Source organism: Urocampus carinirostris, chromosome 12, assembly GCF_059441175.1.
Source record: "Urocampus carinirostris isolate Australia breed hairy pipefish chromosome 12, RoL_Ucar_1.0, whole genome shotgun sequence".
Classification (NCBI taxonomy): Eukaryota; Metazoa; Chordata; class Actinopteri; order Syngnathiformes; family Syngnathidae; genus Urocampus; species Urocampus carinirostris.
The window spans coordinates 4,159,846-4,187,117 of record NC_142360.1 but is presented as its reverse complement, the minus strand read 5'-3'; the positions used below and the strand labels follow the sequence as shown (position 1 = coordinate 4,187,117).

The window sequence follows — 27,272 nt, the reverse complement described above, 5'->3', positions numbered from 1 at the left end:
CCAAAAACATACATGTTAGGTTAGTTGGCCAGTTCAAATTGTCCCTAGGTGTGAAAGAGCGAGTGAGTTGTCTGTTTCTGTGTGCCCTGCTACTGGCAGGCAACCAGTTCATGGTGTCCCCTGCCCACTGCCAGAAGATAGCTGGGATGGGCTCCAGCACCCCCGTGACCCTCTTGAGGATAAGCGGTGCGGATATTGGATGGATGTTTTAATTTATTTTCCTTTTGGCTTTTTATTTAGACATAGCACAAAGAATAACCACACCAATCACTTATTAGCAAAATAAAACTAAAACAAAAGCACAATTGTATAGTATTGCTTTATCATTGTATTATACAACGATATAAATACATAAACGTGTGCCCAAGGGGAGTGGGCTAAAGCAGAGTACTTGAACAGGGCCTAAAATAGACGTAAAAAATATTGAATATTGAAGTCTCTACCTCAGACAATGTTTTCCAAATTCAGTCCCAAATATAATTGTTTGAGAATCATTTTAAATGCTTTGAAAAACACGTGATAACTCACTTTTCAGATAAATAAAGACGTAATTCTAGAGTATTTTCATCCATTTTTGCAGGGATTCGAAATTGTATATTATCTGTCTGTGTGTTGTGTGAAATTTGTAAGCACTGAAAGCTCAAAATGTTAATAACGTTTGAATTTATTTTTTACTGTATTTGTTTATTTAATCCACTCACTGCCTCACCGTCGTGCGGCTATAGGATTACTATCAAGGTAAATGGGGACCTCTACCTGTGAGGATTATAAGCACAAGATAATTAAAAAACAAATGTTACGTTCTTAGACTTTTTTTTACGCCACGTGAACAAAGATATACAATTAAAGCCTTGCATTGTTTAACTAAATCCCCCCAAAAAATCGAATATATAACATAATATCATTGGTGTCTTGTATTCCTGGTCATCTAGCTAAAGCTAGTTAGCTCAAGCTTGCTAGCACCACAACAGCATGTCGGATATTGTTGCCACTGTGATATATTAATGTCCTTTTTTTGTCGAATTATAACAAGAACCTATCACTGGATATCAATGGAATTATTTCACCTTAGTCCTTGGGACGGAAGGACAATGGCCAGTCACAAAGAATATAACTCAAATTAAAAATTGAGTCTTAATAGATAGAACTTCCTCGTTGTTGTTTGTTTTCTTTGTGGTGACGCCAGGAACAGAAAAAAAATAGTTTTTTTACATTCGGGAAAAAATGGACACAACTCACCTGACAGACTAAAATAAAGGTAAGTCAACTAACTGTTTAAAGCATTACACACACAAAAAAAATGCTTCTTTTGGCTTATTAGTTGGATAAGATCATTGCTGAAATCCTGATCCTCACTTTAACAAAGAGCCCTAGTCCCTAGAGCCCTAGTATACATAACAAAAACTCACAGTACCATAACATTTGCAGATCTACAAAATTAAACTATGAAATACAAAACAATCTTAGCTTTTTAGACAATCAACATATTACAAGTTAAAGATGGGGTGTGGAGTTTCAGGTGGCATTAAAAAGTTAAAAACGAAATAGCATCTCCATGAATTATGTGTTAACAATGCCTAACTAAATTCAAAGAGACTTGATGTATTACTTTTAATGTGATCATTTAATGAAACATATATTTAATGGTATGTATATATATATATATATATATATATATTTATTTTAATTGTATTGTCTGTTAATACAACATTGATTGCAGCCTGCATACTGGAACCTCATGTGCGGTCCCTTCTCAAGGTTTCTTCATTTTCCTAATACAGTGGAACCTGTAAAATCGTTTTAATCCGCTCCAACACCCTGAATTTTCACAACGAACGTAAACATGAAGCTAACCCAGGCTAATTGTACGTTTGCGTTAGCGTAATCTTCCGTCCGAAAGATTACGCTAACATGAACGTGTAAAAATAAAAAAATCAAGTCGTTTACACGTCATTTAGCACCCGGATCTCCACAACAAGTGGTGAGCAGTTAAAGGATAAAGAAAAGAATTATGAATAGGATTTCTTACCGGTCGCCAGAAGCCATGCTCTATTCCTGAAAGAAGGGAAACTCGCACACCTTCTTCATATTTTGCTATTATTTCTTTCTTAAATGCAATAGTTGTACGCACTACTCCTCTTTTTTCACCTGTAGCAACTTTGCTGCTTGCACCAACCTTCTTCCGAGGCATAATTAGGGCTTAAAACACTCTCTTCACCGCTTTTTGAAACGAAAGCAGAAAAAGAGTGCGCGTTGCCGTGACAACAGTTCTCCGTGAGGGGTGGGGGCAATCTACACTCGTACGCCGCTTAGCATCGCCCCTAGCGTACCGGCGTTCGAACTCCGATTTTTTTAACGAAAAGCGAAGCAAGAATTTCTCGAAATTTTTGGTCGAGAACCGATTTGTTCGATTTGAGAGGCTTTCGAAAACCGAGGTTCCACTGTACTGAAGTTTTTGAGTTTTTCCTTGCCCTCGTGTAGGTTTTAGATCAGGGGATGGTGTCATAATGATCTGTAGTTTGCAATAGTTTGTGTTCTGTGAAGCCTGAAGAGACTCCTTGTGATTAAAGGCTATACAAAAAACATGACTTGACTTGACACTATAGCCTGGTTTGACAATTGAAAAACAAACCTTGTGGCGTTAGCTCAGGAGGTATAGCGCTTGTCTTGGGATCAAGAGGTTGCAGGTTTGATTCCCGGCTCCTCCGTGTTATATGTCGAAGTGTCCTTGGGTAAGACACTGAATCTGCAATAAACACGTGGGTTTGTGAATGGATAAGTGTGAAGCTCATTGTAAAGTGCTTCGGGAGGTCTTTATTTACTTGAAAAGCACTATGTAAAACGCAGACCATTTAAAAAAATCCCATTTTTGAATAGAATAGAATAGATTATCTTTATTGTCATTGATATGAACGTGGTGAAAACGTGTATGCAATGAGATCAGACTGTTAGAATTATTAGGAAAACAATATTTACAACATAGAGCTTAGAGACGATAAGTGGTGCTTCTCAAAGTTTATTTTAAATCAAAAAAGTGTCAATTTGCTTAAAAAAGGTTGAAAGATTTGGAGGACCAAGAGTCCATAATATGGAGGGCGTTTTTGAATGTTTGTTTTGAGGCCATTTTATCAATTGAATTATGTGTCACAACCGGAACAAGCAGTGGACCCAAATGCGTAACGTTTCACACAATGCTTTATTAACGGATCTGGGAAGTCAGGGACAGGGGAAAAGACAGCGATCTGGTGCTCCCTGGACAGGTGGAACAGGAAGCCACCGCAGCTTATACTTCTAGCTTTTTTACCAGTAAATTCATCTTTATTATCCACACAGTTAAGTATTTATCGTGGTTTAGATACACCTTTTTTTTTTCAAATTTAGGGTACGAACTTTTTCTTATATGTAGCTCTCATAAAGTAATTTAAGGGGGTCACTTATATGCGATGTGGGCTTATACGCTACTATTTACGGTACTTGAAGTCATTTTCGTCATGCTGATCATTTTGTTTTTGAAAAACAGGTGAATTTATTCTTTTATCAGTGCTTTAAACAGCACAATCCTTTCAGTGGATACATTTGAGAAATGGAATTTATTTATTTGATTTTTGTTGCAGCTTATCATTAGGGTTGAATGATGCGTCCTGAAGTCAGACATGGTGAGGATCGGTGTTTTACCTGTAGATCATGCTACTTAACCCTCAATGCCAACCTACTCCACTAGATGCCAGCAAAGTCTACCCCCTCAATATGAGCAACTTTGGCCTCCGGGATAAAGTTCTCATGATGTGAAACATGATGTGTCATATCATATCGTATCAAAGTGTATATGTAAAGCACTTACCGGAGACAGCACAGCGTGCATTTCTTTATTTTCACATGGTCTCGTGGATTCTTGCCACACGCGAGGGGGCCTCAGTATGTGCAAAACATCATACTATTGAGGGCGCTCCCCATTCCTGACATGCTGTATTCATTTGGGTAGTGATGCAAACCATATGAGTCAACGGGCAGACGGCCAGCCAGAGAAGCAGCCCACCCACGGCTCGCGGGCTGGCTTTTTTGTCTTTCCTTCCCCTCCCAGGTCAAACGGCATTCTTTCTCGTGCCCTGGGGATCCCAAATAACCAAGACGAGCAACATCTTACAAGAACACTGAGATGCTATGACATGTGCCATCTCTAAAAAGAAATACAAGTGAGGGAAACGAGCTCACTGTAAATACAGTGTCTGACGAACGTTTTAGCAACTTCAACTATTTCTAGAAAAGCTGTGCAAGAAAATTGATTTCATGTTGCTGTTGTTGCAAAAATCCAAACTCAGTTTAATGAGCCTTTAATTGTTGTAGATGCCCAGAGATACAGCCTCCCCACCTTTTCCCTTTTAGGTGTGGAATCAATTTTTTTTTCATACTGCACCTTTCATCAAAACAGCATTTTGATATCTCATTATGCATCGAGTATCCTCAAACTAGGCCAGGTATCTGCAATGATCAAAACACAACCATCTCAAATGTAGCAGTTTCCCATAAGTTTTCGCTCCAGGTCATCGGTTTCACAGGTAATGGATTGGGCATTAGTGAGATACAGGCTCGGCAGGGGTGGCTAAGAGAGTTGTTAGCCAAGCCCTAGCAGTAGGACAGACCTACAGCTCTTCTATTGCCTTATGACTCTCCCGTAGCCGCCTCAGTTGCTTCCCGAACCTGCTCGACAGACTTTTCTCAGAGTCCTATTTGATTGATGAATTTCTTTTCAAGATAACGAGCCGCTTAAGCTACTACATGTCACCATGTTTGGCAGTTTGTTTTGGGTGGAGGACACATTGACTTGTGCGCCCGCCCTGCTGGTCGACTGATAGCATACACTAGCAGGGTTGGGTAGGGTTACTTTAACTTGATTACTTTCAATTACTTTTGGATTACTCCAATACCAAATATGCTAATAAAAGACAAAATAAACTAAATATGAATCAAATTATGACTCACAACATGTGGTAAGCTTTCTCTCCTGGCTTTGATCTCTTTGATCTCCGGCAAAACTAACATAAAATGCGACAGAAACAAAATGAAAATAAATCCAAACAGCTTGCCAACATCATTTTTGCTGTTCCATGTATTCCGTTACTCCCCAAGCCTGCACAAAATTTAGCAATTTTATTCATATTTAGTTTCTTTTGTCTTTTATTAGCATATTTGGTATTGGAGTAATCCAAAAGTAATTGAAAGTAATCAAGTTAAAGTAACCCTACCCAACCCTGTACACCAGACAATCATTGTCGCGCACACAGTCAGTCACGCCCACCCAACACACAAAGCCCTACCTAACCTGCCCCTGTGAAATCCTTACCTGTGTGCTGTCTGTTCAGAACACAATGCACAAAACATTGATATCAATGACAATAAAGACAATTGCATTCAATTCAAAATCCGCGAAGCAGTGAAGGAGCGATAACCGAAGCACGAAGTAGCTAATCGTCTCAACACTTACTATAGACAAATATTTTATAGTTTGTTTATATCTGTAGTACAGGGGTTTGAAGGGCATTTGCTAATATGCCGTTCACAATGTATTGGAAGTCTCCATCTGCCATTTCCAATCCTGGAAGTGGATTCCTCGTCAAAGTGTCGCGCCTGCTGAGAGTAGCATAATTCCATCTGGGCTAAATATTTATCCAGAAGTGGGTGGAGAGGAAAAGGGCTTGTTCAACATCACTCAGACATAACACATTCATTGACATAAGGAGAGACGCCTCCTATACCAAGTTAGTGTTAGCAGGTCAGAGCAGGACGAACAGCACTTGGTGTGATTTTCTTTTTTTACTCTTTGAAAAGTATAGAACAAGATGAAGAGCTTCCTGCTGTTTGGGTTTATTGTCACGTTATGTCAGATTGGGCGTAACTCTGTTAGCGGTAAGTGGATTTATTGCATGAAGACGTGTTCTTTTTCTCATTAGTGTCCAAAATGACTTCTGGTAATGAGAAAGAGTTGAGATTTTGTTTATCCATTTGTTTTTTGTTCTGATCTTTGGTTTTCCTCATTTTAACGGTGCACAGTGTATTATTCAGCGCCTCTTAGTGGTAAATAAAACTTCATTCATAAAAAAATGAAAAGAAGATAAAACAGCATTTATTCAAATATTGATCAAAAATAAATAAGATATCATACATAGTTTTTTTTTTAATATTCGATGAGAATCGTTCATTTATTTTACATAAAGACCCTCACTTGGAGGAAGCTGACATAATTGTCCGTCATCTTGCTGCTACGGGTACAAGAAAACCAACAGTCTTGCAAAAGTGCAGTTTGGTCACTTTGATTCTGTTTTCTGTATTCATCCTTTTCCATTTTAGCTCTCATTTTTCAGTGGCACGACACAATACCGTGACATCTAGTGGTCAAAAATATACAGTGTCCCTTTAAAGAAGTTCAAAATTTCAATGAATTCAAGATTTCAAAATTATTTTGAGACATATAATTAACCGTTTTTTGACCACTTCTTTAGTTATTTCTTTATTAAATCTACCTGCTGAATAAATAGAGTCTACTTTAAAAATAAATTGGCAGAATGTAGTGCTATTTTTGTTTATTTTTTGTGTTTAAAGTTATTCTATCCCATTTCTTAAAAAAGAGAAACTAAAAATAAGGAAAATTGTTTTATTTTGACAGATGGTAGACAATTTTGTTTACTTTAAGATATATTTTTTATCATGATTAGAAAATATATATAAAATAAGCAATATAATATACCAGCTGCTATATAAGATATTTTTTTTCTTATTTCAAGTAAACATGTTTTACTATACTTCAAGTTAATTATCTTAAAACTAGAAAGATTACACTTGAATTAAGATTTTTATTTGCTAATGGCGTAATAACTTGTTTTTTGCAGTGTACCTATTTTAAAGGAAAACAGAGAGATTTTTTTTATTCATTTTTACCTGTGATTTTGTTTCTCATTTTAATCATTCTCCTCAATTGATATCTAAATCAAAAAAATATTGTTTATCCATTTTATGATAATTTCTTACTGACTTCAATGGATGCTCAAGACACACCAAAGACATAGTGGTTAAGGGATCCACCCACCCACCTTAATATACCCCTTAACGTAATTCTCTCACCTATATGCCAAGCTATCCACCTATTTTTGTACTTCAAAAAACAAAAAATGAATTCTTAGCACGCTGGCAGCAAAATTAGCTCATTTTTATTATTTTTTTGTCTTATCTCAAAACACTTTATCTTGAATTTAATTAAAATAAGATCATTTAGCTTTTTTGAGGATATTTTTTTTAATTCATAAGGTATTCTTTTCTTTAATTACAAAAGAGCATTTTCTGTTTTTTCAAGCATAGTTTTTTTATTTTATTTAAGAAACAGGTTAAAATATCTTCAAAATAATACTGATAATGAGCAAAGGTTTCTGCCTACGTGGTAATAATTACTAATTTTTGCCGTTTAGGAACTGTCCCACCAGTTGTTTGATGCTCATTGTGGTATAATAACAACCAGGATACTTCCTAAACTTAAATGTGATGGTTCAGTTACTTGTTCCTCCCCCTTTGTCTGTTTATATGCTCACCTTCTGTACATTTTTTGGTGGGTTTTAGTTAAAGCAGACGTTGTGTTGTTTTGACATACATCTGTCATGATTACTGATGTGACTCAGCTGTGCCGGCTCCTTTGGCGCCAACTGCCTCGGACTCTAATTGGCTCCCGATCAGTATTTCTCCCCACTCCTGTCTGTCCCCTTTTGTCAGTCCGTCTGCGGACCTCAGTTAACACTAGGCAAGCCTTTTTCGACCCTGACTCCTACCTGTCCCGTTTTTTGCTCACGTCTGTTCCCTGGCTTCGACCTATTTTTGATCCCGACCATGTCTACTCTTTAGTCCCAGCTTTCGACCTCCTTTTGTCCCCGACCACGTCTTCTCTCCTATTCCGGCTTACGACTCGCTTCCGACCCCGACCATGTTTTTGCTCTCCTGTCCCGGCAACTGACCGTTTTTTTCCTTCCCCGACTCCTTCATCGCTCGCCACGGAACATCCACTTCCGCGTTCGGAGCGCAATCCGAGTATTTAGAGCGGCCTGCTTCCCGTGTCCAGCAATCACTGGATTGTGGGTGCAACCCTTTCTCTTTCTTCCAATAAAACGCGTGAGAAACGCAACGCAAGTGGGTCCTGTCTCTGTTCTGGTCTTGACAAGATCATATCACATTTGATGTAATTTTATAAAGAAATGTAAGGAATTCCAAAAGGATCACATACTTTTTCACACCAGTGTACTCGAACAAAATTACAAACTTAGATTGCTTATTGCTGGAATATGTAATTTTACTACTTACTCATTTAGCTTTATACATAGTGTTCTAGATACACTGCAAAGATGAAATCACACTCACGGCAAAACATTTTTTCTAATTTTAGGTGTAATTTTTCCTTTTTCAAGTCATTTTATACTTACTATAAGCTAAATTATTTATCTAGTAGCTGTACATTGTTTTAAGTATTTTTATTTTCCACATAAGGTTGATTTTTTTTTTTCTTAAAATGAGAAATATCATCTAACATGTGCTGAGATAATAAGATCATTTTGCTTATTTTAAGGAAGATTTTTCTCATTTAATCCAATAAACTCGACTAAATGCCTTAAAGTGTCAAGAACAGGAACCCAAATGCGTGACGTTTCTCACACAAGCTTTTATTTTACAGGAAATGGGGTAGTCATGCATGTTAACCCAAACGACAATGATTCGGCGATCGTTGGGCGGAAGACGTAAGGCAGCAGTCTGGCGTTGAGTGACAGGAAGGCGATGAGATCGATACTAATTTCATGAGCAGATATTGGACGGATGGGGTCGATGCCGGACTGGAAGGGACAGACAGTATTGATATCAAAACTGGATATCGAAATTAAACAGGACAAACTGGACGGGGGCAGCACGGCGGCGCACTGGTTAGCGCATGTGCGGCACAGTTCATGTCATGGGAACCTCCTGCGTGGGTTCAAATCCAGCTCCAGACTTCCTGTGCGGAGTTTGTATGTTCTCCCCGTGCTTGCGTGGGTTTCTTCCAGGAACTCCGGTTTCCTCGCACATTCCAAAAACATGCATATCAGGTGAATTGGCCGGTCCAAATTGTCCCTAGGTGTGAATGAGCGAGTGATTTGACTGTCCCCGTGTTCCCTGCGATTGGCTGGCAACCAGTTCAGGGTGTTCCCTGCCCACTGCCCGATGATTGCTGGGATGGGCTCCAGCACCCCCACGAACCTACTGAGGATAAGCGGTGCAGCTGATGAGATGAGATGAGAAACTGGACGGGAATGAAACTGGAGACCGATATTAAACAGGACAAAAAGACGGGAACAATACTGGACAGGAAAGACCACCAGGAAAACCAGACAGAGTCAAAACCCACGTTTTGCAGGGCAGAGGTTTGGTGATAGACTGACAAAGGGAGAGTGAGAGCACTGAGCTTAAATAGAAGGGAAGCCAATCTGCAGCTGGTGCCACACGGGCGGGGCCAATTGGACACCATGGCAACCTTGACATAAAGAGAGGAAATAAAGAAAATGAGCTAGATTTTCCCTCAATTGGGTAGGGTTTTAGTTTTTGCACTTCACATACAGTCATTTTTCCTGACTCCTTTTTTAAAATTATTGATTTGAAAAAAGGAAGAATACAAACTCACCCTTTTTATTTATTTATTTTTATTTACTTTTCAGCGGGGATGTGCTGGCTTCAACAAGGCCAGCGGTGCGACATGGTGCTGATGCGAGGAGTCACCAGAGAAGAATGCTGCGAGGGGAGCCGACTGGATACGGCCTGGTCCAACACCAGTCTGCCCATGAACGAGGTCAGCCTGCTGGGCTTCCTGGGCATTATTTCATGCAAACCCTGCAAAGGTAAATAAATACACGAGAGAAGACTGAGAATACGAAATTTTGCAGTGTATCTCAGAAGGGTATATAAACTATGGAATTTGCCTTTTGAATAGAAAATGGTAAATGGTCTGCATTTATAGTGCGCTTTTCAAGTCAATGAAGACCTCCCACAGCGCTTTACAATGTGCTTCACACTTACCCATTCACAAGACATAACTTTATTAGAAAACCTGTTTTATCTTGATCTTTTTGCAAAGCTTGTTATCTTATTGTATATATTAACTCAAAAAAATTAATACAAATAATAATAAAAATTACAATAACAAGAGTGATGAAATTAATAATAATAACAACATTAGAGTTAGTGTTGGTAACTTCAAAATATTCCACTTGTTGACGCCATCTTCTGGCTGAAATCATCATTGCAGCAGCTGTCAACCTTTTGTGCGTGTGCAAGTATGTGAAATTCTTAGCCGTGCTCGAGTAAACCCTCCATTCTTCATCTTTTTGGGGGTTAGGGTTGGTATTTGGACTGTATTTGAAACAGTCCTTTTTGTTGTGTTTGAACAGTTGAACCCATGACACATGAGCATCATTGACAGTTTTATTTGGGGAGGAAAAGGGGATAAAAACGTAAGGCGCTCCGCACAGGGAGGAAGGGAAAAACATGAACAAAAAGCACAGTCTGATTAACTCACAGCTGGAGGAATAATAGCAGTTTCTCGGGGCTCAGCACAAAATCATGGAGTAGGCATATTGGCAGGCACGAACGGTTTGAAGTGCAGCAGTCTGACAACTCAGGCCCTTGACGAACAGATGTTGTGGATAATGGTCAGACGGTTTGGTGATTCTCCAGCCCCCCTCTGATGAACTTTTCTTACTTTCACCATTTTCATCCTAGAATAAGAGAAAACCGCCAACACGCACGTGAAATCACACTCCTCCACCCCATTCCCCCACCTCCTTTTCTCCTGCGTAATGTACTCTGTGGCCAGAACACCGAGGTGAAAAGTAAGATAAAAGCAGACCGAGGAGGTGTGAAAAAAAATTTATAAATGCTCTTTGAACTCCGTTGAGCATTGTTAACACATACTTAATATAGAAAATATTCAATATTAAACTTTTGAAGGACACCTTAAACTATGTACCCCAGCTACAAGAAAAACAACAGCAAAATCAAATGACATGAGCAAATCTACGCCAACTCATTGCAACAAACTTTGGTCGCTATTGTTTAACACAAAATGACACATTGAACCGTGTGCCTAGTGATCAAAGATACAAGCTTACCAAATAAACCCAAGTCAGCAAAACAGTGTGTGGCTTTATGTGGTCTCTGTGTCGTGTTCTTGACGTAGGGAACCACGCAGTTGCCAAAAGTTTGCTTGCTATCTTCGTGACATGACGAAATGGGCTGCAGTTGACTATTTTCCACACTGATGGGCTTTAAAGCATAGACATTTGTTTTGATCTATCCCTTGCTGTATCTTCCGCGAGCCGGTATCCTTGCTTCTAAGGTGACAGTTGCACTGCTCAACAGGCAACTGCGCCCACCCGTGTGAACCACACAGATTTTAATTCAAACCCACTTCCTCAAACCCCCTGTTCAGTTTGGTGTGACCGGAGCGGTGTGAGTAAAAAAAAAAAAAGCAAAAAATGCTTCTTTTTTTTTTCCCCTGTGCGACCTGGTACTAAACAACCCACGGCCCAGTTGTAAGGAATAACTAGATTAAAACATGTCACGGTTGCCATGGCGCCCAATTGGCCCCGCCCGCGTGGCGCCAGATGCGGGTCGTTAACAGATTGGCTTTCTGTCTATTTTAAGCTCAGAGCTGTCACGCTTCCCTTGTCAGAACTTCTGCCAAGCATGACGTGGGTTTTGACTCAGTCCTGTCCCTGTTGGTATTTTCTGCACGGGATTGTTCCCGTTTATTTTGCCCTGTTTAATATCGGTTTTCAGTTTAGTTTCCGTCTATTTTTGTCCTGTTTATTACTCTAGATGGTCCTGTTTTTTTTTCGACATCCTGATTCATTATGTATCCTGTCTGTCCCGTCCTGTCCGGTATCGACCCCATCTGTCCGATATCAACTCGGGCAATTGGAATTGATCTCGTTGGTCTCTGGCTTCCTGTCTTTCCACGCCAGACCGCTGCCTAATGTGCATGACTCCCCATTTCCCGTAAAATAAAAGGCTTGTGTGAGAACGTCACGCGTTTGGGTCCTGATCCAGTTCTGGTTCTTGACAGAACATGATTACAATCCGGCATCATATTTCTTGTAAATTTAATCTGGTCTTTTCAAGACTCCCTGATAGGAAGATCCCGGCAATCGATAGTGAGCCTGTATTTTTGCTACGCCTAAGATTTTGCTTCCAACAGTGCGGCCGGCAATACTGCTCGTATTCTTGGTCTCCCAACACGTCAAACTTTCCGCAAAAGTGCTTTGAACTGCAAACGGCACTCCGTGGGAGCTGAGGCCATGTCCGCGTTGGATATGTTATGAAAACATTCCAGCAATACAGCCCGCCGAATGCTTATTGTAGATATCAGGGAGGTTTAAATTTGTGATGTTATGGGAGAGAAAAAAATCTTCCCTTTTTTGTGTTTTTTTTCTAGTTTTAATTTGTTTTAAAGTATGTATGTAAAATTGCACGTATATCGGCTTTTACCCACCGGAATCCATTACCGATAAATCCTGCTTTTGGAGACCGATACCGGTAACCAATGTTTTCTTTTTTTTAACTGCATGCTTCTTTATATTTAGACAATAATTAAAAACACACAGAATACAAGTATTTTTGGTGTGTATATTTTTGTTTACAATTTCAAAAATACTATACTGCTTTGTCTCTCCAAAAAAAACAACATCCATCCAAAAATGGTGAGGCTTAAGGTTACCAATCAACCTATCACTACTTACTTTGTCAATAATAACTATATTGGTCGAGCTCTCAAGTGCCTCGAGCACATTACAGAGAAGTAAGGAAGAGACACGACCAAGTTTTGCTACAACTTCTAGAGAAAATCAAAATATATTCTAATGAGGAACATAAATGCATAGAATCTTTATAAGGGGCCGGTCACACAGACATTTGCGGCTGAATCACGGCCAGAAATTTCTGACTTTGAGGCGGACGCTATAGGACACATTGAGATCGCCAGTCAGACGAGTTACGGCAGTGCATAACACGAGGTCGGAAATTCGCGCGCGGGTGGCAGCGCGAAAAAATTTTGCGCTGTTCAATTCTTGAGAGCACGTGAACACAACCTTTCACGAGTTTATCGAGGCTGGACCGCGGCCGTAAACTTCTGGCCGTGAAGCAGATGTCGTTGGGCGCTGTTGGACGTTTTGAGACCGCCATATAGACGAGATAGAGCAGTGCTTTACTCGCGGTCGGAAATTTTCACGTGGTTGGCCGCGTTCAAATCTTTTGAGCTGCTCAAAAGTTTGAGCACGTGTTAAACCGCGTGCCGCACACGTGGTCAACACGAGGTAATGACGCGGAAATGACGCGGAATGACGTGCTCTGGCCGCGGCCAGGGCGTAGTTACACATGGGTAGGACGGTTAATTTCAGCGGGTAATCGTGGGCGGAGCATGGTAATAGCATGTTCTGCGCCTGTATCGCGGTGTTATTACGTGAAATTAGCGTGTTACGCGTGTGACAGTCAAACGCCTTTCTCCGCGTATATACAGCGCGATTTGCCGAGCACACCATTGTGCTCGTGACGTCAAGGGGGTGAACATGGATCACCGTCAGCGTAGTTTCTTTTCATTTCGAATAAATCTTTCGGTGCATTAACAATGGTCGTAGCAAGGCTTTGATGCTAGGTCCTTAGTTTGGCCTTAGGGCTAGGACGCCATCTGGACCTCCAGAAACCTGCTGGTATGGAGGTGCAGGCAGATCCCCCCCGTGGCTGTGCTCCAAATGGCTGCAGATACCATACAATCTGCGAGCGGCGGGCCTAGGACGCAGCCATAAAGAAGACTCGTCTGCACCCACCCGGAGGGGGGAGCCGGAGCTACACTGTGGGAGTCCCGGCAGCAACGGCCTGGGTTGTGGAACCCAGAAGGGAGAGGACCCACGCAGAAGGGAAAGGACCCACACAGAGGACTGGAAGAATGCTGCTTGGGAGGGTGGGATGGCAGAGCTATGCCCTTGCACAATAGTATTGCCTTTTACACGCTGGTTAACTACTGTTAAAAGAAAATAACTCTGAAATTGTTTAATTGATGTTGAAAATGTCAGGAAAAAATGTTAAAACGTCATATCGTCACATCATATTGTCAAATATAAAAAAATTGTGAATATGCTTGATGGCTGTGTTTTGCTGCTGTTGGTGTCAGTGGATTTGTTCAGACCGAGGACAATCGACTTTGGCCTGGACGGATCTATTGACACTAACAAAGATGTTATATAATGAAATTGTGAATATGTTTGATTTTCGCGAAGGTTTGTTCAAACCTCACTTTGTGTTTGCTGTTAAAAACGTAATATTGGAATATAATATTGTGAATGTGCTTAATTGCTGTTGAGATTGTCATGATTTTTTTCTGTTTTTAGTGTCAGTAAATTTGTTCAAACCAAAAAAAAGCTAGATCCCTAGCTTGGTCTTTGATTTTTGCATTTCGGAGATGCAATATGAGCTTGCTCTGTCCACTCCACGCATCGGCCCGGTATTGCAGTACCTCCGGGAACGGTGCATTCGCAATGATCGCAGCAAGGCTTTAGGGCTAGGACCTTAGCTTGGCCTTTTGGCTGAGAGTAAGAGTCCCGGCTCCTAGGCTTTTTAGCGTATTATGAATTGACCGATAATGGATAATGAATAACGAAGATAGATCAATAACCCTTAAACCTATAAGGAAATATTTATCTTGTGACTTTCTGGGAATTTTTGCTGCTGCTAAAACATATTGTACAGCTTTTTCATTGGAACTATTGTTAAGATGCACTATATTTTCATTGCACTAATATTTTAACTCAGGCCAGTCTCTCAGCAGTATGTTGTAAATCATCATCTCATTAGCTGCACCGCTTATCCTCAGTAGGGTTGCGGGGGTGCTGGAGCCCATCCCAGCTATCATCGGGCAGTAGGGAGGGGACACCCTGAACTGGTTTCATTACGTTATTATCAATGACAATAAAGACAATTCAATTTAATCGTTTTTAACAAGTCCTGTCGGTTGATTGAATTACAGGTATATAGCATTGCCTTAAGGCAGGGGTGTCAAACTCATTTTAACCCGAGGGCCACACGATTGAACAAACATTCTCTTTGGGGCCGGACTAGTAGATTAGAGAGAAAGAAAAAAAGAGAGAAAGAAATAGGAGAAAAAGAGGGAGAGAAAATGAGAGAGGGTGGGACAAAGAAAAAAAGAAAGAAAGAAAGGGAGAAAGAGAGAAAAGAGAGAGAGAGAGAGTGCGTGAGAAACGGGATAAAAAGAGAAATAGTGAGAGAGGTGGAAAGAAACAGAGAGAAATAAAGGAATCCAAAGAGAAATAGAAAGAGAGAAGAAGAGAAAAAAGAAGGGGAGAAAAAGAGAAGGGGAAAGCAAGAGGGAGAGAGAAAGAGAAAAGGAAAAAAGGAAGAGAGCAAAAGAAGGTTAAAAGACACAGCGAGAACGAGACAAATAGGAACAAAGAAAGAGAAAAAGAGAGATAGAGAGAGTGAAAGAGAGAGATAGAGTAAGAGAAAAAGGGAGGAAGAGAGAGAGAGAGAGTATGAGAGTAGGGTATTTTTTTTTTTTATTAAGGGGATAACTCTGAAGTCATAATTTTTCGTTAACGATTTGATAAAATTCTGCCAGATCATTATCGTCCAACCATCCTTATCCTCTATAGGGTCTCGGGGTTGCTGGAGCCCATCCCAGCTATTTTCAGCCAGTGAGCAGGGGACACCCTGAACTGGTTGCCTGCCAGTGGTAGGGAACACAGAGACAGACAACTCCCTCGCTCATTCACACCTAGGGACAATCTAGGCCGGCCAATTAACCTGACAAGCACGGGCGACAACATGCAAACTCTACACAGGACGGTTCGATCTCATGACCTGTGTCACACACACGCTAACCACTGCGCTGCCCTGATTATCGTCCATCTCTACTTAAACAAAACGATTTGATCAAGGAGCTTTACTTAGCAGGGGCAACACAGGATTCATATTTGGTTTGGTCTGTATGAATGAGGCACAGTCTCATGATTACAGATTACAGTAAAGGTGTCACACCAACAGACCCTGTTTTGGTTGTACGTCGCTAAAGAATCCTTTATATGAAAGCTCATTAAATAATGTATGTTCACTTTTGAGACACTTAATGATGAACACAAACTGTAAACACCCCAAAAAAATCAAAGCAACGGGAGCAATTTGATTGGGTGAGCGGTAGGGGCAGGCGAAGTTACGCACAGAGCGCACACACGGTGCTAGAGGGAAATACATCCATAAAGTTTTCCTTTGCACTATTTTGTGACATTTTTACAAAAGAACTTTGCACGCACCTTGTTTTTGAATCTTTATTTAGGAAAGAAATGACAGTCAAAATGAGCTTCAACACTCTTCCATAAATGTGAAAGGGAGACAAATTTTAAGTGGTATATTTATGTTGAAGGGCACACAAGCTCTAACATTATTATTGATTCATGAATTTTATCAAATTACCAAACACAGAATTAAAATGTGCTGAAAAATTAGCCTTTGTCTGGAGAGCGGGTTTGTTGTTTTTTAAATTTTGTTTTAGGAAATATAGTGTGGCTCTCTCAAAAAAAAAAAAAAAGATTTAATAGCTCTTTAGGTCAAAAAGCTTCCTGACACTCTAAATTCCTTTTTTTTCATTTTGAAGATGATTTTAGTTATAATAGTTGCGGAACAAGATGAGATATCATAAAATAGGGAAAAAAGTGTAGAGATAAGAATTGTAAAGATCAGCAAGAATGCTCCTATCTGACCTAAACAGACTGTAATGTTCTTCAAAAACCTTCATTTTTTCTGCAGAAACGTGCGAAGGTGTGAAATGTGGCGCCGGCAAAGTGTGCAAAATGAAGACTGGTAGGCCACAGTGCATCTGCGCCCCAGATTGCTCTCACATCGGACGCCAGCACGCCGTTTGCGGCAGTGACGGGAGGTCGTACCGGGACGAATGCGTCCTGCTCATGGCCCGCTGCATGGGGCACCCCGACCTGGAGGTCATGTACCAGGGAGAGTGCAAAAGTAAGCCTGCAAATAAATGTATTAGATATTGATAATCTGTGTGCCACTTAACGTTATACAGCCGTCAGACTGTTGATAAACAAAGCCGTGTCTTTATGATGTCATCAGACACTGAAATATGTCATGCCACTTATCATTGGAATCTTAAACTGGGATTCGAGATATGATGACCATTCCAAAATATAATCGTCAGAGAAACATGACGATCAATATGAAACAAGTAACCTGAAAACTATAAAGCTCACCAATAACGTGCTCTTATAGTCCGCTAATGAAATAATTCTCCGCATACATGGTCTTGTTACATTCAGGACAGTCCACTGAATCCAACCAGGTCAATTCTGAGCTAGGTCCTTAGCTTGGCCTTCTTGGCCTTGCTTGGCCTTTTGATGCTAGGTCCTTAGCTTGGCCTCTTTGATTTTTGCATTTCGGAGATGGAATATGAGCTTGCTCTGTCCACTCCACGCATCGGCCCGGTATTGCAGTACCTCCGGGAACGGTGCATTCGCAATGATCGCAGCAAGGCTTTAGGGCTAGGACCTTAGCTTGGCCTTTTGGCTGAGAGTAAGTGTCCCGGCTCCTAGGCTTTGTAGCGTATTATGAACTGACCGATAACGGATAATGGATAATGAATAACGAAGATAGATCAATAACCCTTAAAAACCCCATTCTGAGAAATATGATGACACCTCTGACCGACAGGCTTTGATGCTAGGTCCTTAGCTTGGCCTTGCAGTACCTCCGGGAACGGTGCATTCGCAATGATCGCAGCAAGGCTTTAGGGCTAGGACCTGGTTCTAAGATTGTCTACGATCATGAGAAATTGAGATGTGTCACATATACTAGGCCCTTAGCCGATCATGAGAAATTGAGATTTGTCACATATACTAGGTCCTTAGCTTGGCCTTTTGATTTTTGCATTCCGGAGATGGAATAAGAGCTTGCTCTGTCCACTCCAAGCATCGGCCCGGTATTGCAGAACCTCCGGGAACGGTGCATTTGCAATGATCGCAACAAGGCTTTAGGGCTAGGACCTTAGCTTGGCCTTTTGGCTGAGAGTAAGAGTCCCGGCTCCTAGGCTTTGTAGTGTATTATGAACTGACCGATAACGGATAATGGATAATGAATAACGAAGATAGAACAATAACCCTTAAAAACCCCAAACCCCTTAGCTTGGCCTTTTGGCTGAGAGTAAGTGTCCCGGCTCCTAGGCTCTGTAGCGTATTATGAACTGACCGATAACGGATAATGGATAATGAATAACGAAGATAGAACAATAACCCTTAAAAACCTCAAAACCCCATTTACTCTAAAACACACGATAATGCAGACAATTAAAATAAATCCGCCTTAAGCATTTCTGCATCGGTTGACGTTCTTTGTTGTAATGCAGCTGTTTTGCCCCATAATTTCCTTTTAAAATTCAACAAAACTGCAAAATCATTTCCAATACGGCTGTTAGCCTCCGGCCTATGGATTAACACCACTTTTGGACAATTGCTAGCTTTTTTTCACTGTCCTTAGCCTGCCATAGCCTATGAATGCCTGAATTAAGAAAACGGATATGACCTACTTTGGCTTCAAAAATCTTCAGCATATAGTGACCGATTCAAAAGAGGATTGACACAGTAGTTAGCAAATTAAATTCCCAACATAAATATAGATGGATAGATAGATAGATAGATAGATAATTCATCCCCGTAGGGAAATTCACACTTCCAGCAGTATTTTTTGTTGTTATTAACAGATTAACAGGATGGCCTCGGGGTGCTGTGTTGTAGTTTAGCAACAGCGGAGTGGATGACGTCACACGCTAGGCCAAAAGTTCGACGTCCCTGCAGCAGATGGAAATCTTTGTGCCCAGGGTTACACCACCTCGTGTTCACGTAGATAGCGAGTCCACCTCCTCTCCACTTCCCGCAGGCTTTTGTGTCTGTCTGCCCTAACAGTGCTGAAGTCGGGTAGCTCCACGTTAGCGTCCGAGATGTTAGACATGAGCCGGGTTTACGTCAAACACAACGAACTGCACTCCCTATACGCTTTGATGTTTTTCACCAGCACAGCCAGTTCGTCGGTCTTATTTGGTAGAGAGTTCACATTTACCAGGACTTGTGGTTGTACTTGCTGTAGAGGTCAGCTTCCAACTTGCTCGAGCGTGGTGGTCTGATTGGCGAGGCTGTGTGCCAAAATGGCATCACGCAATGAAGTACAACCTCAGTTGTGCCAGTCTGATCCCTGATCAGGCATTTTCCTCAGCTGTATCTACGAACTCCACATTAAAACGCCAACACAAATTCCTCTGGTGTGAATAAAGGTCAGCAGATAAGATTATTCAATGTTATTAGCCACTGCAGTAAAAACTTGAGAAGAGACTAAAACCGTCCAAGTTCTCCAAACGGTTCAAGGACAGCATTCAATGTACTCTGGGTACGTCTTGGATTGTGATTTAGGCGATTTTTACAGGATTGTTCAGGGGTTAAAGCCCTAGTGCAGTGTTTCCTAACCTGGGATCAATCAAACCCTAGAGCAGGGGTGTCAAACAGGCGACCCACGGGCCAGATCAGGCCCTCTAAGGATGGAATCTGGCCCGCGAGACAACGCTGAGGGAAGCGCAAAAGAAAAACGAGCTACAGGTTGAAATATGTCCACTTGATGTTGCCAAAGCCAGGTGCCTCTCACAAATGCTGTACTTGTATTTTTTCTTTCTCTCTCTCTATCTCTCTTTTTCCTCCTCCCGTTTGCTCTCACTTTCGATCTCTCTAACATTTATGCTCTCTGTCTCTCTTTTTCTCTTTCTTTGTTTCTCTTTGTCTCTTTCTCTATCTACTATCTTTTGCTCTTTCATCCCTTTTTCATTTTTTTTATTTTATCTCTCTCTTTCTCTCTCTCTTGCCTTCCCATTCTTTCTTTCTCTCCTTCTATTTTCTTTCCTTCTCTCTTTCTCTCTTTCTATTCCTTTTTGGATTTCTTTCTCTCTAATCTTTCTTTGCTCCCCTCTCTCTCTCTTTCCCTTTTTTTCTCCCTTTCTTTCTCCCTTTCTTTGTCACACACTCTCCTTTTCTCCCTCTCTTTCTCTTACTTCTTTCTCTCTCTTTCTCCTTATTTTTAATCTACTAGTCCGGCCCCCGAGAGAATGTTTGTTCTATCGTGTGGCCCCCGAGTTAAAATGAGTTTGACACCCCTGCCCCAGAGGTTTGGTGTGTCTGTCTCAGGGGTTTGGTGGGGCTTCTGCAACAGAGGTCAAGACACACCAACTCATCATGTATATATGCGATGACATCCCCCGCTGGCCATCGCTTGCTGCAGATCATCACGTGACATTGCTTTGTCAATCGGTGCAGCGTGGAATTTAGAGCACTCGGGTGATGATGTGAATGTCATTGTAGAATCCCCCTAATCACTTTCTTTATATTCAAATCTGGGGGGCACGGTGGTTAGCATGCAGCACCATGGTGCGGAGGTCCAGGTTTTGATACCAGCTACCGCAGGCCCCCTATTGTGGAGTTGGCATTTTCTCCCGTTGTTTGCAATGGTTTTCCACATTCCAAAGACTTGCATGTCCCCAGGTGTGAATGAGTGTATGAATGGTTGTATGTCTCTGTGTGCCCTGCAACCGTCTGGCAACCGGTCCAGGGTGTCCCTTCCAAAGATGGCTGGGCTGGGCTCCAGCACCCACCGACCTTAGTGAGGATAAGAGGCACAGGAAATGGATAAAGTCCTCCTTAATTTATTGTACGTTTATGCACTTTGTTAGTTTATTTTGTGCAGCAGTAGTAAAACTATATGTCTTGCATATGAAAAAAAAACACATCTAATTTTGCATTAAAGTAGGGTTCCATGTATGCGCATATGAAACTGCTGGTGTTCAGTCGCTCAAACAGGGTTAAGAACCATTGCTCTAGTGTGTATATTACAGTGAACCCCTAGTTGTGTAAATATCTCATCTCATCTCATTAGCCGTACCGCTTATCCTCATTAGGGTCGCGGGGGGGTGGAGCCCATCCCAGCCATCTCCAGGCAGTAGGCAGGGGACACCCTGAACTGGTTGCCAGCCAATCGCAGGGCACACGGGGACAGACAACTCACTCGCTCGCTCATTCACACCTAGGGACAATTTAGACCGGCCAATTCACCTGAAATGCATGTTTTTGGAATGTGGGAGGAAACCGGAGTGCCCGGAGGAAACCCACGCAAGCACGGGGAGAACATACAAACTCCGCACAGGAAGTCTGGAGCTGGATTTGAACCCACGACAGGTTCCCTTGACATGAACTGTGCCGCACAAGCGCTAACCACTGCGCTGCCGTGCTGCCCTTGTGTAAATATACTTAATTCAATTAAATAAAACTATGGTTTGGGCAGCACGGCGGTGCAGTGGTTAGCGCTTGTGCGGCACAGTTCATGTCATGGGAACCTGTCGTGGGTTCAAATCCAGCTCCAGACTTCCTGTGCGGAGTTTGTATGTTCTCCCCGTGCTTGCGTGGGTTTCCTCCGGGCACTCCCACATTCCAAAAACATGCATTTCAGGTGAATTGGCTGGTCCAAAATTGTCCGTAGGTGTGAATGAGCGAATGAGTTGTCTGTCCCTGTGTGCCCTGCGATTGGCTGGCAACCAGTTCAGGGTGTCCCCTGCCCACTGCCTGGAGATGGCTGGGATGGGCTCCAGCCCCCCCGCGACCCTAATGAGGATAAGCGGTACGGCTAATGAGATGAGATGAGATGGGAAAACTATGGTTTAAAATAATAATCAGAATCACTTTTTGAAATGATCTGCTTTACATCGTGCTTCACATTTCCCAATAGCGGCCGTGCAGCCATGTAAGGCGCCAACCTGCTTATTGGGGGTATTAGGGGTTCAGTGTCTTACCCACGGACACTTCCACATGTAACACGGACGAGCCGGGATTCGAACTGGGATCCCTTGATCCCAAGACGAGCGCTCTACCTCCTGAGCTACTGCCGCCATCGAATGCATGCGTTTCAACTCCATTCTAAATGAATATTTTTAGCCTAAAATATGTTTTCTGTTTTATTTTGGGCAGAGTCGTGCACCAATGTGGTGTGCCTCGGAACGCACACCTGTGTGACCGACCAAACCAACAGCGCCCACTGCGTCATGTGCCGGGCCACGCCCTGCCCTAAACCCTTGCCCTCCGAGCAGCCCATTTGCGGCAATGACAACATCTCTTACCCTAGCGCTTGTCACTTGCGCCGCGCTACCTGCTTCCTGGGACACTCCATAGGAGTCCGACATTACGGACCCTGCAACAGTAAATGCTCCTCAAAATGTATTCCCTTCAAAACCGTTTCCTCTCATCTCATCACCACCCTTTTTTTTCAGGTCCTCCAAGGAAAGCGCACGTATTCCTTGACAGAGAAGAAAACGCCGTCTAGATGTCAGAAAAGTCTCCACGGATATCTGCGTGTGAGAATTGTATAACACAAATTATTAGACATGGAATCAGTGGTGTTGCGTGGGGTAGTTCTAGTATAGGGAGGACTAAATTTACAGTGTTGGAATCATTTATTTACCAACAATGTAAAAAAGAAAACAAATTTTACTCAACTGGCAGACTATTTACCTAGTTTTCTAGTCTTAAAATATTTTAACTTGTTTTCATTTAAAACATACTTAAAAAAGCCAATTTGTTGTTATAAGATGTAAGGAATGAGAAAAGTTATGCTTAAACTGAGTCATTTTTTGCCATCTTTGCAAGAGATAATAATCATTTTTGTTATTATTTTCATTTCCTACAAATAATAAAAAAGTATTGTTATTTTGGTCGAAATGACAGATGGTTTTTGTAAGTTTTTTAGGGAGGGCTAGAAAACAAAAAAAACTTAACTTTGAGTGCCTGGGCAGTGTTGCTTGCTTCCCTCCATTACTACATAACCGAGTACTCGTTGACCTGAGGGTAAACACGGCCAACCGTACTAGAGGTAAGATCGGGCCTAAAAATCTAGCTTGACTCGAAGCCTAGCCTGAACTCAAACGCAATGATTTACATTTTAGGCCAGACCCGCCCCAAGTTTCGGGTCGGGCTTAAGATCTTACCTTTAAAACCGCACTCAATGAAGATTTGAGTTGAAAGCATTCTTCAACCCATGCAATGCCACTGTGATTAAAAAAAAAAAAAGTCAGTTTGGAGCAGATGAACACATCATCAGAACAAAACTCAGCTGGAGACGTGTTCATATTGTAAATAGAGTACTGCAACTATTTATTGGAAAGGGTATCAATCACTATTTATGATTTAATCCAAATAGCAAATTCATGTAACCTTGTGAGAGCTGAAGCAAAACCGTATTGTGCTTTTTTTCTCTTTTCATTTCTACTTGCTACTGCTTTTTTACGAGCGGGATTTATGACCGTCTTTTCCCCACCAAGTCAATGGGCGGAAAGCAGAGAGCAAGTTTATGGCTTTGGCAATTTTCAAGCCGCACCGTAAGTGGTAAATTTGTTGTTTTGCGTGTTTTCGGTTTTAGTTAGCAAAGCGTGTGTTTACATGTGACAAGGTTTTCACCAACGACCGAGCTTAGTTGTTATGAGTTTTGTTTCAAAATTGGTATTCAATTTTTTGTTTTTATTCATAGAAGAAATCAGTAGTTGAGCAATTGTTTTGCAACTCATCTGCAAGAAATTCTACATTACTCGTTTTAGGATTTTTTTCCTTATTTTACGACATTTCATTCTATTTTTCTGATAAAATTTCCCTTTAAAAAAGAAAAAAATAATAATAATAATCTGTAAAATTGTCTCATCTACCTAATCGTAATTAATACAGTTTATTCAAAGGATTTTAAACAAAAGAAGAAGATAAATACCTAAAATAAATTTATCAATCTACCATTTGCTTGAAAATAAACTTTTGCTTATTTAAGTATGCATACAGGCGGCTGGGTGTGAACGGTCCAGGGTTTACGTCCAGCTACCATACGGAGTTTGCATGTTCTCCCCGTGCCTGCGTGGGTTTCCTCCGGGCACTCCCACTGACATAAACCAGAACAGGATCAGGACGCAAACACATGACGTTACTCACACAAGCCTTTTATTTTACGGGAAATGGGGAGTCATGCACGTTAGGCAGCAGTCTGGCGTGAAATGATAGGATGCCAGAGGCCGACGAGATCGATACCAATTGCCCGAGTTGATATTGGACAGATGGGGTTGATACCGGACAGGACGGGACAGACAGGATAGATGATAAAACAGGATATTGAAAATGAACAGGACAAACTAGACGGGAACAAAAACTGGAGAAAATAATAAACAGGTCAAAACTAGACAGAAACAAAACTGAAAACCAAAATTAAACAGGACAAAATAAACGGGAACAATACCGGACAGGAAATAACAACAGGAACAGGACCGAGTCAAAACCCACGTCTTGCGGGACAGGAGTTCGTTGACGGACTGACAAAGGAAAAATGAGAGCACTGAGCTTAAAGGGACGGAAAGCCAATTTGTCAATGCGCCACACGGGCGGGGCCAATTAGGCGCCATGGCAACCGTGACGCCCACATTCCAAAAACAAGCATGTCATGTTAATTGGCCGGTCCAGATTGTCCCCAGGTGTGAATGAGCGAGTGTGTTGTCTGTCTCTGTGTGCCCTGCCATTGGATGGCCAGTGTGTCCCCTGCCCACTTCCCGAATTCGGCTGGGATGGGCTCCAGCACCCCCGCGACCTTAGTGAGGATAAGCGACGCAGAAAATAGAAACCATACAGTAATTTTTTCTACAAAAACAAATTTTTATAACTGGAAAAATTATACCTCAATTGAGCAATTCGTTCTGCCAATGGGGTACAATTCCATTTTTTGCAAATAAATGATTGTGCTTAATCATCTCATTGGCTCTCAAATCCAAGGACTTTACGCTCATAAATTGAACTTTACTTTTTGTAACAATGATTCCTTTGTGGAACACTCTCTTATGTTTTCATTCTGTAAATACAAGCTTTTGTAGGACAACGCACTCTGGCTCTTGTTTTTTTTGGGCGGCATCAATTTGACCGGAATTCCCCGAAAGAATGTAGCGGAGAAGATCGAATTAGTCTCGGAATGGAGCGCAGTAGCCAAAACTTGATGTCGCGCCGCCAGAAGTGAGTCAGATCTGTGTGGTGTTGCAACCCGATGAACTCTCGTGTTCCGTGCTGACAACGCCAACGGAGCGTACGGGATCTTTGTGTAATGTACTGTGAACAACTGAGCAATAAATGCATCCTATTTTTGTACTGCTGTTTCCACATGATAAAGGTTTTACCATAAAACGTGATGTGTCTTGGTTTTTGTTCAGGGGAGTTGATCTACTCTACTTTCGGAGACTTATCAGCTCTTCAGACTTCCTTCTCCAAAGCCACTTCATTGTTGCGGGTAATCCCAAGCCAAATGTACTCTCAGATAAGGTCCAAACAACGGCAGGAAGGCGATGTTTTCGCAAAATGGAGGTATCCATCTTTATCAGCTCTCCAGACTATTTTCTCCCAAGCCACTTCGTCCAATTATTGCAGGGAATTCCAAGTCAGCCAAATCACTTGGATCGTCTCTTATGGGACACACCCTGGAAAACTAACATTTCAGATGTGTAACGGCCATACCTTGAAATGTCAAATCTACACACCCCAAAAAATTTAATGTTACTGTCAAGAACCATAACAGGATCAGAACCCAAATGCGTGACGTTTCTCACACAAGCCCTTTATTTTACCGGAAATGAAGAGTCATGCACGTTAGGCAGCAATCTGGTGTGAAATGATAGGAAGCCAGAGGTCGACGAGATCGATACCAATTGCCCCAGTAGATATCGGGCAGATGGGGTCAATACTGGACAAGACGGTCAGACAGGATTGATAATGAAACAGGATATCGAAAAAAAAAAACAGGACAAACTAGAGGCGAACGAAAACAAGAGAGAATAATAAACGGTACAAAAATAAACGGGAACAATACTGGACAGGGAATACCAACAGAAATACAGGACCGATTCAGAACACACATCTTGCGGAGCAGAGGTACGTTGACGGACTGACAAAAGAAGAATGAGAGCACTGAGCTTAGATGGACGGAAAGCCAATCTGTCAATGAGCCGCAGCTGGCGCCACACGGGAGGGGCCAATTGGGCGCCATGGCAACCGTGACAGTTACCCTCATCAGCAGGCAGTTTGGTTATCTCAAGTGTATTTTTTTTATTTTTCAAGCAATTTTAATCTGGCTTTTGCAGTAAAATTTGTACAGTTCATTCTCAAAATATGATAAATCAAGTAGGCCATGGTAGATTCTTGTGTTAATTTTAAGCTTTGTTTCATTTGTGGAAATATTTTTTAAAATCGATTATAGAATTGTACTTATTTTAAGAACTGCAATCTTGTTTTTCACAGGGGTTGTGTTCCAAAGATTACCCATGATACGTGAAATCCGTAAAGTAAATTACCACAATTGTTACACAAGGAAATATTATACAATACATTGAAAAAAGCCCTTTTCACATGCCCAAACGTTTGTTTAACAAATACAAGTTTATGTACTGTACCTGTAAATTTATATATTCTTATTTATTTGGGACTGTTTCGCCAATCCAAATGCAGGAAACAACTCAGCAAGACCAGGAATGGTCAACCGTCTTATGGTGAGGGATAACTGTATTTTTTTTTTCAAGAGATAAAATAAATGTTAAAACAAACAAAAATGAAACAAATTATATATATGTCACGACCAGAACAGAATCAGGATCACAATTCGTAACGTTAACCACAAGTTTATTGATAGAAAGTGGAAAGGCAGCGCCCACGATCCGGTGCTCGCTGGACCCGGTGCTCGCTGCATTTTTTTCTGCACTCGCTGGACCAGGGAAGCAAGCCGCTCACACAAATGGGATCGTGATCCGTACGTGGACCTTCCGGAGCGGGAGATGGCGGTGTCGAGGACGGAAAAAACAGGTCGATAGCCGGGACAGGAGAGCAAAATGTGGTCGGATCAAAGACGGGTCGTAGCCGGAGACAAACGTGGAGATCAGGAACGGACGGGTGGAAAAACAGGTGCAAAAAAACGGGAACGACGTGAGTCAGAGTCAAAGTGCTTGCCTTGTAGAAACAGAAGTTCGCTGACAGACTGAAAACAGGCGAGTGAAAGGACTGGGCTTAAAAAAAGGACTGGGAACCAATCAGGTAGCCCCCAGCGGCTGGCGCCAAACA

The 27,272-nt window shown here is 41.6% G+C and overlaps 1 protein-coding gene and 3 pseudogenes across 2 annotated transcripts; all 4 read left to right on the top strand.

Moving 5' to 3' along the window:
* Nucleotides 1-983: 983 nt before the first annotated feature.
* fstl3 (follistatin-like 3 (secreted glycoprotein)) lies at nt 984-25,346 on the top strand. Of its 2 annotated transcripts, none has more exons than XM_088349719.1 (5): nt 984-1,258; nt 9,717-9,896; nt 16,867-17,082; nt 22,125-22,352; nt 22,424-25,346. In XM_088349719.1, the coding sequence occupies exons 2-5, from the start codon at nt 9,722-9,724 to the stop codon at nt 22,474-22,476; spliced, it is 672 nt and encodes a 223-aa protein (XP_088205845.1). In that variant the 5' UTR covers nt 984-1,258; nt 9,717-9,721; the 3' UTR covers nt 22,477-25,346. The 2 variants fall into 2 exon arrangements, with proteins under 2 accessions (XP_088205845.1, XP_088205844.1); XM_088349718.1 differs by lacking the exon at nt 984-1,258 and adding an exon at nt 5,741-5,904.
* On the top strand, nt 14,474-14,585 carry LOC148354698 (U2 spliceosomal RNA; annotated as a pseudogene).
* LOC148354697 (U2 spliceosomal RNA) lies at nt 17,433-17,592 on the top strand (annotated as a pseudogene).
* On the top strand, nt 17,990-18,079 carry LOC148354696 (U2 spliceosomal RNA; annotated as a pseudogene).
* Nucleotides 25,347-27,272: the final 1,926 nt, after the last annotated feature.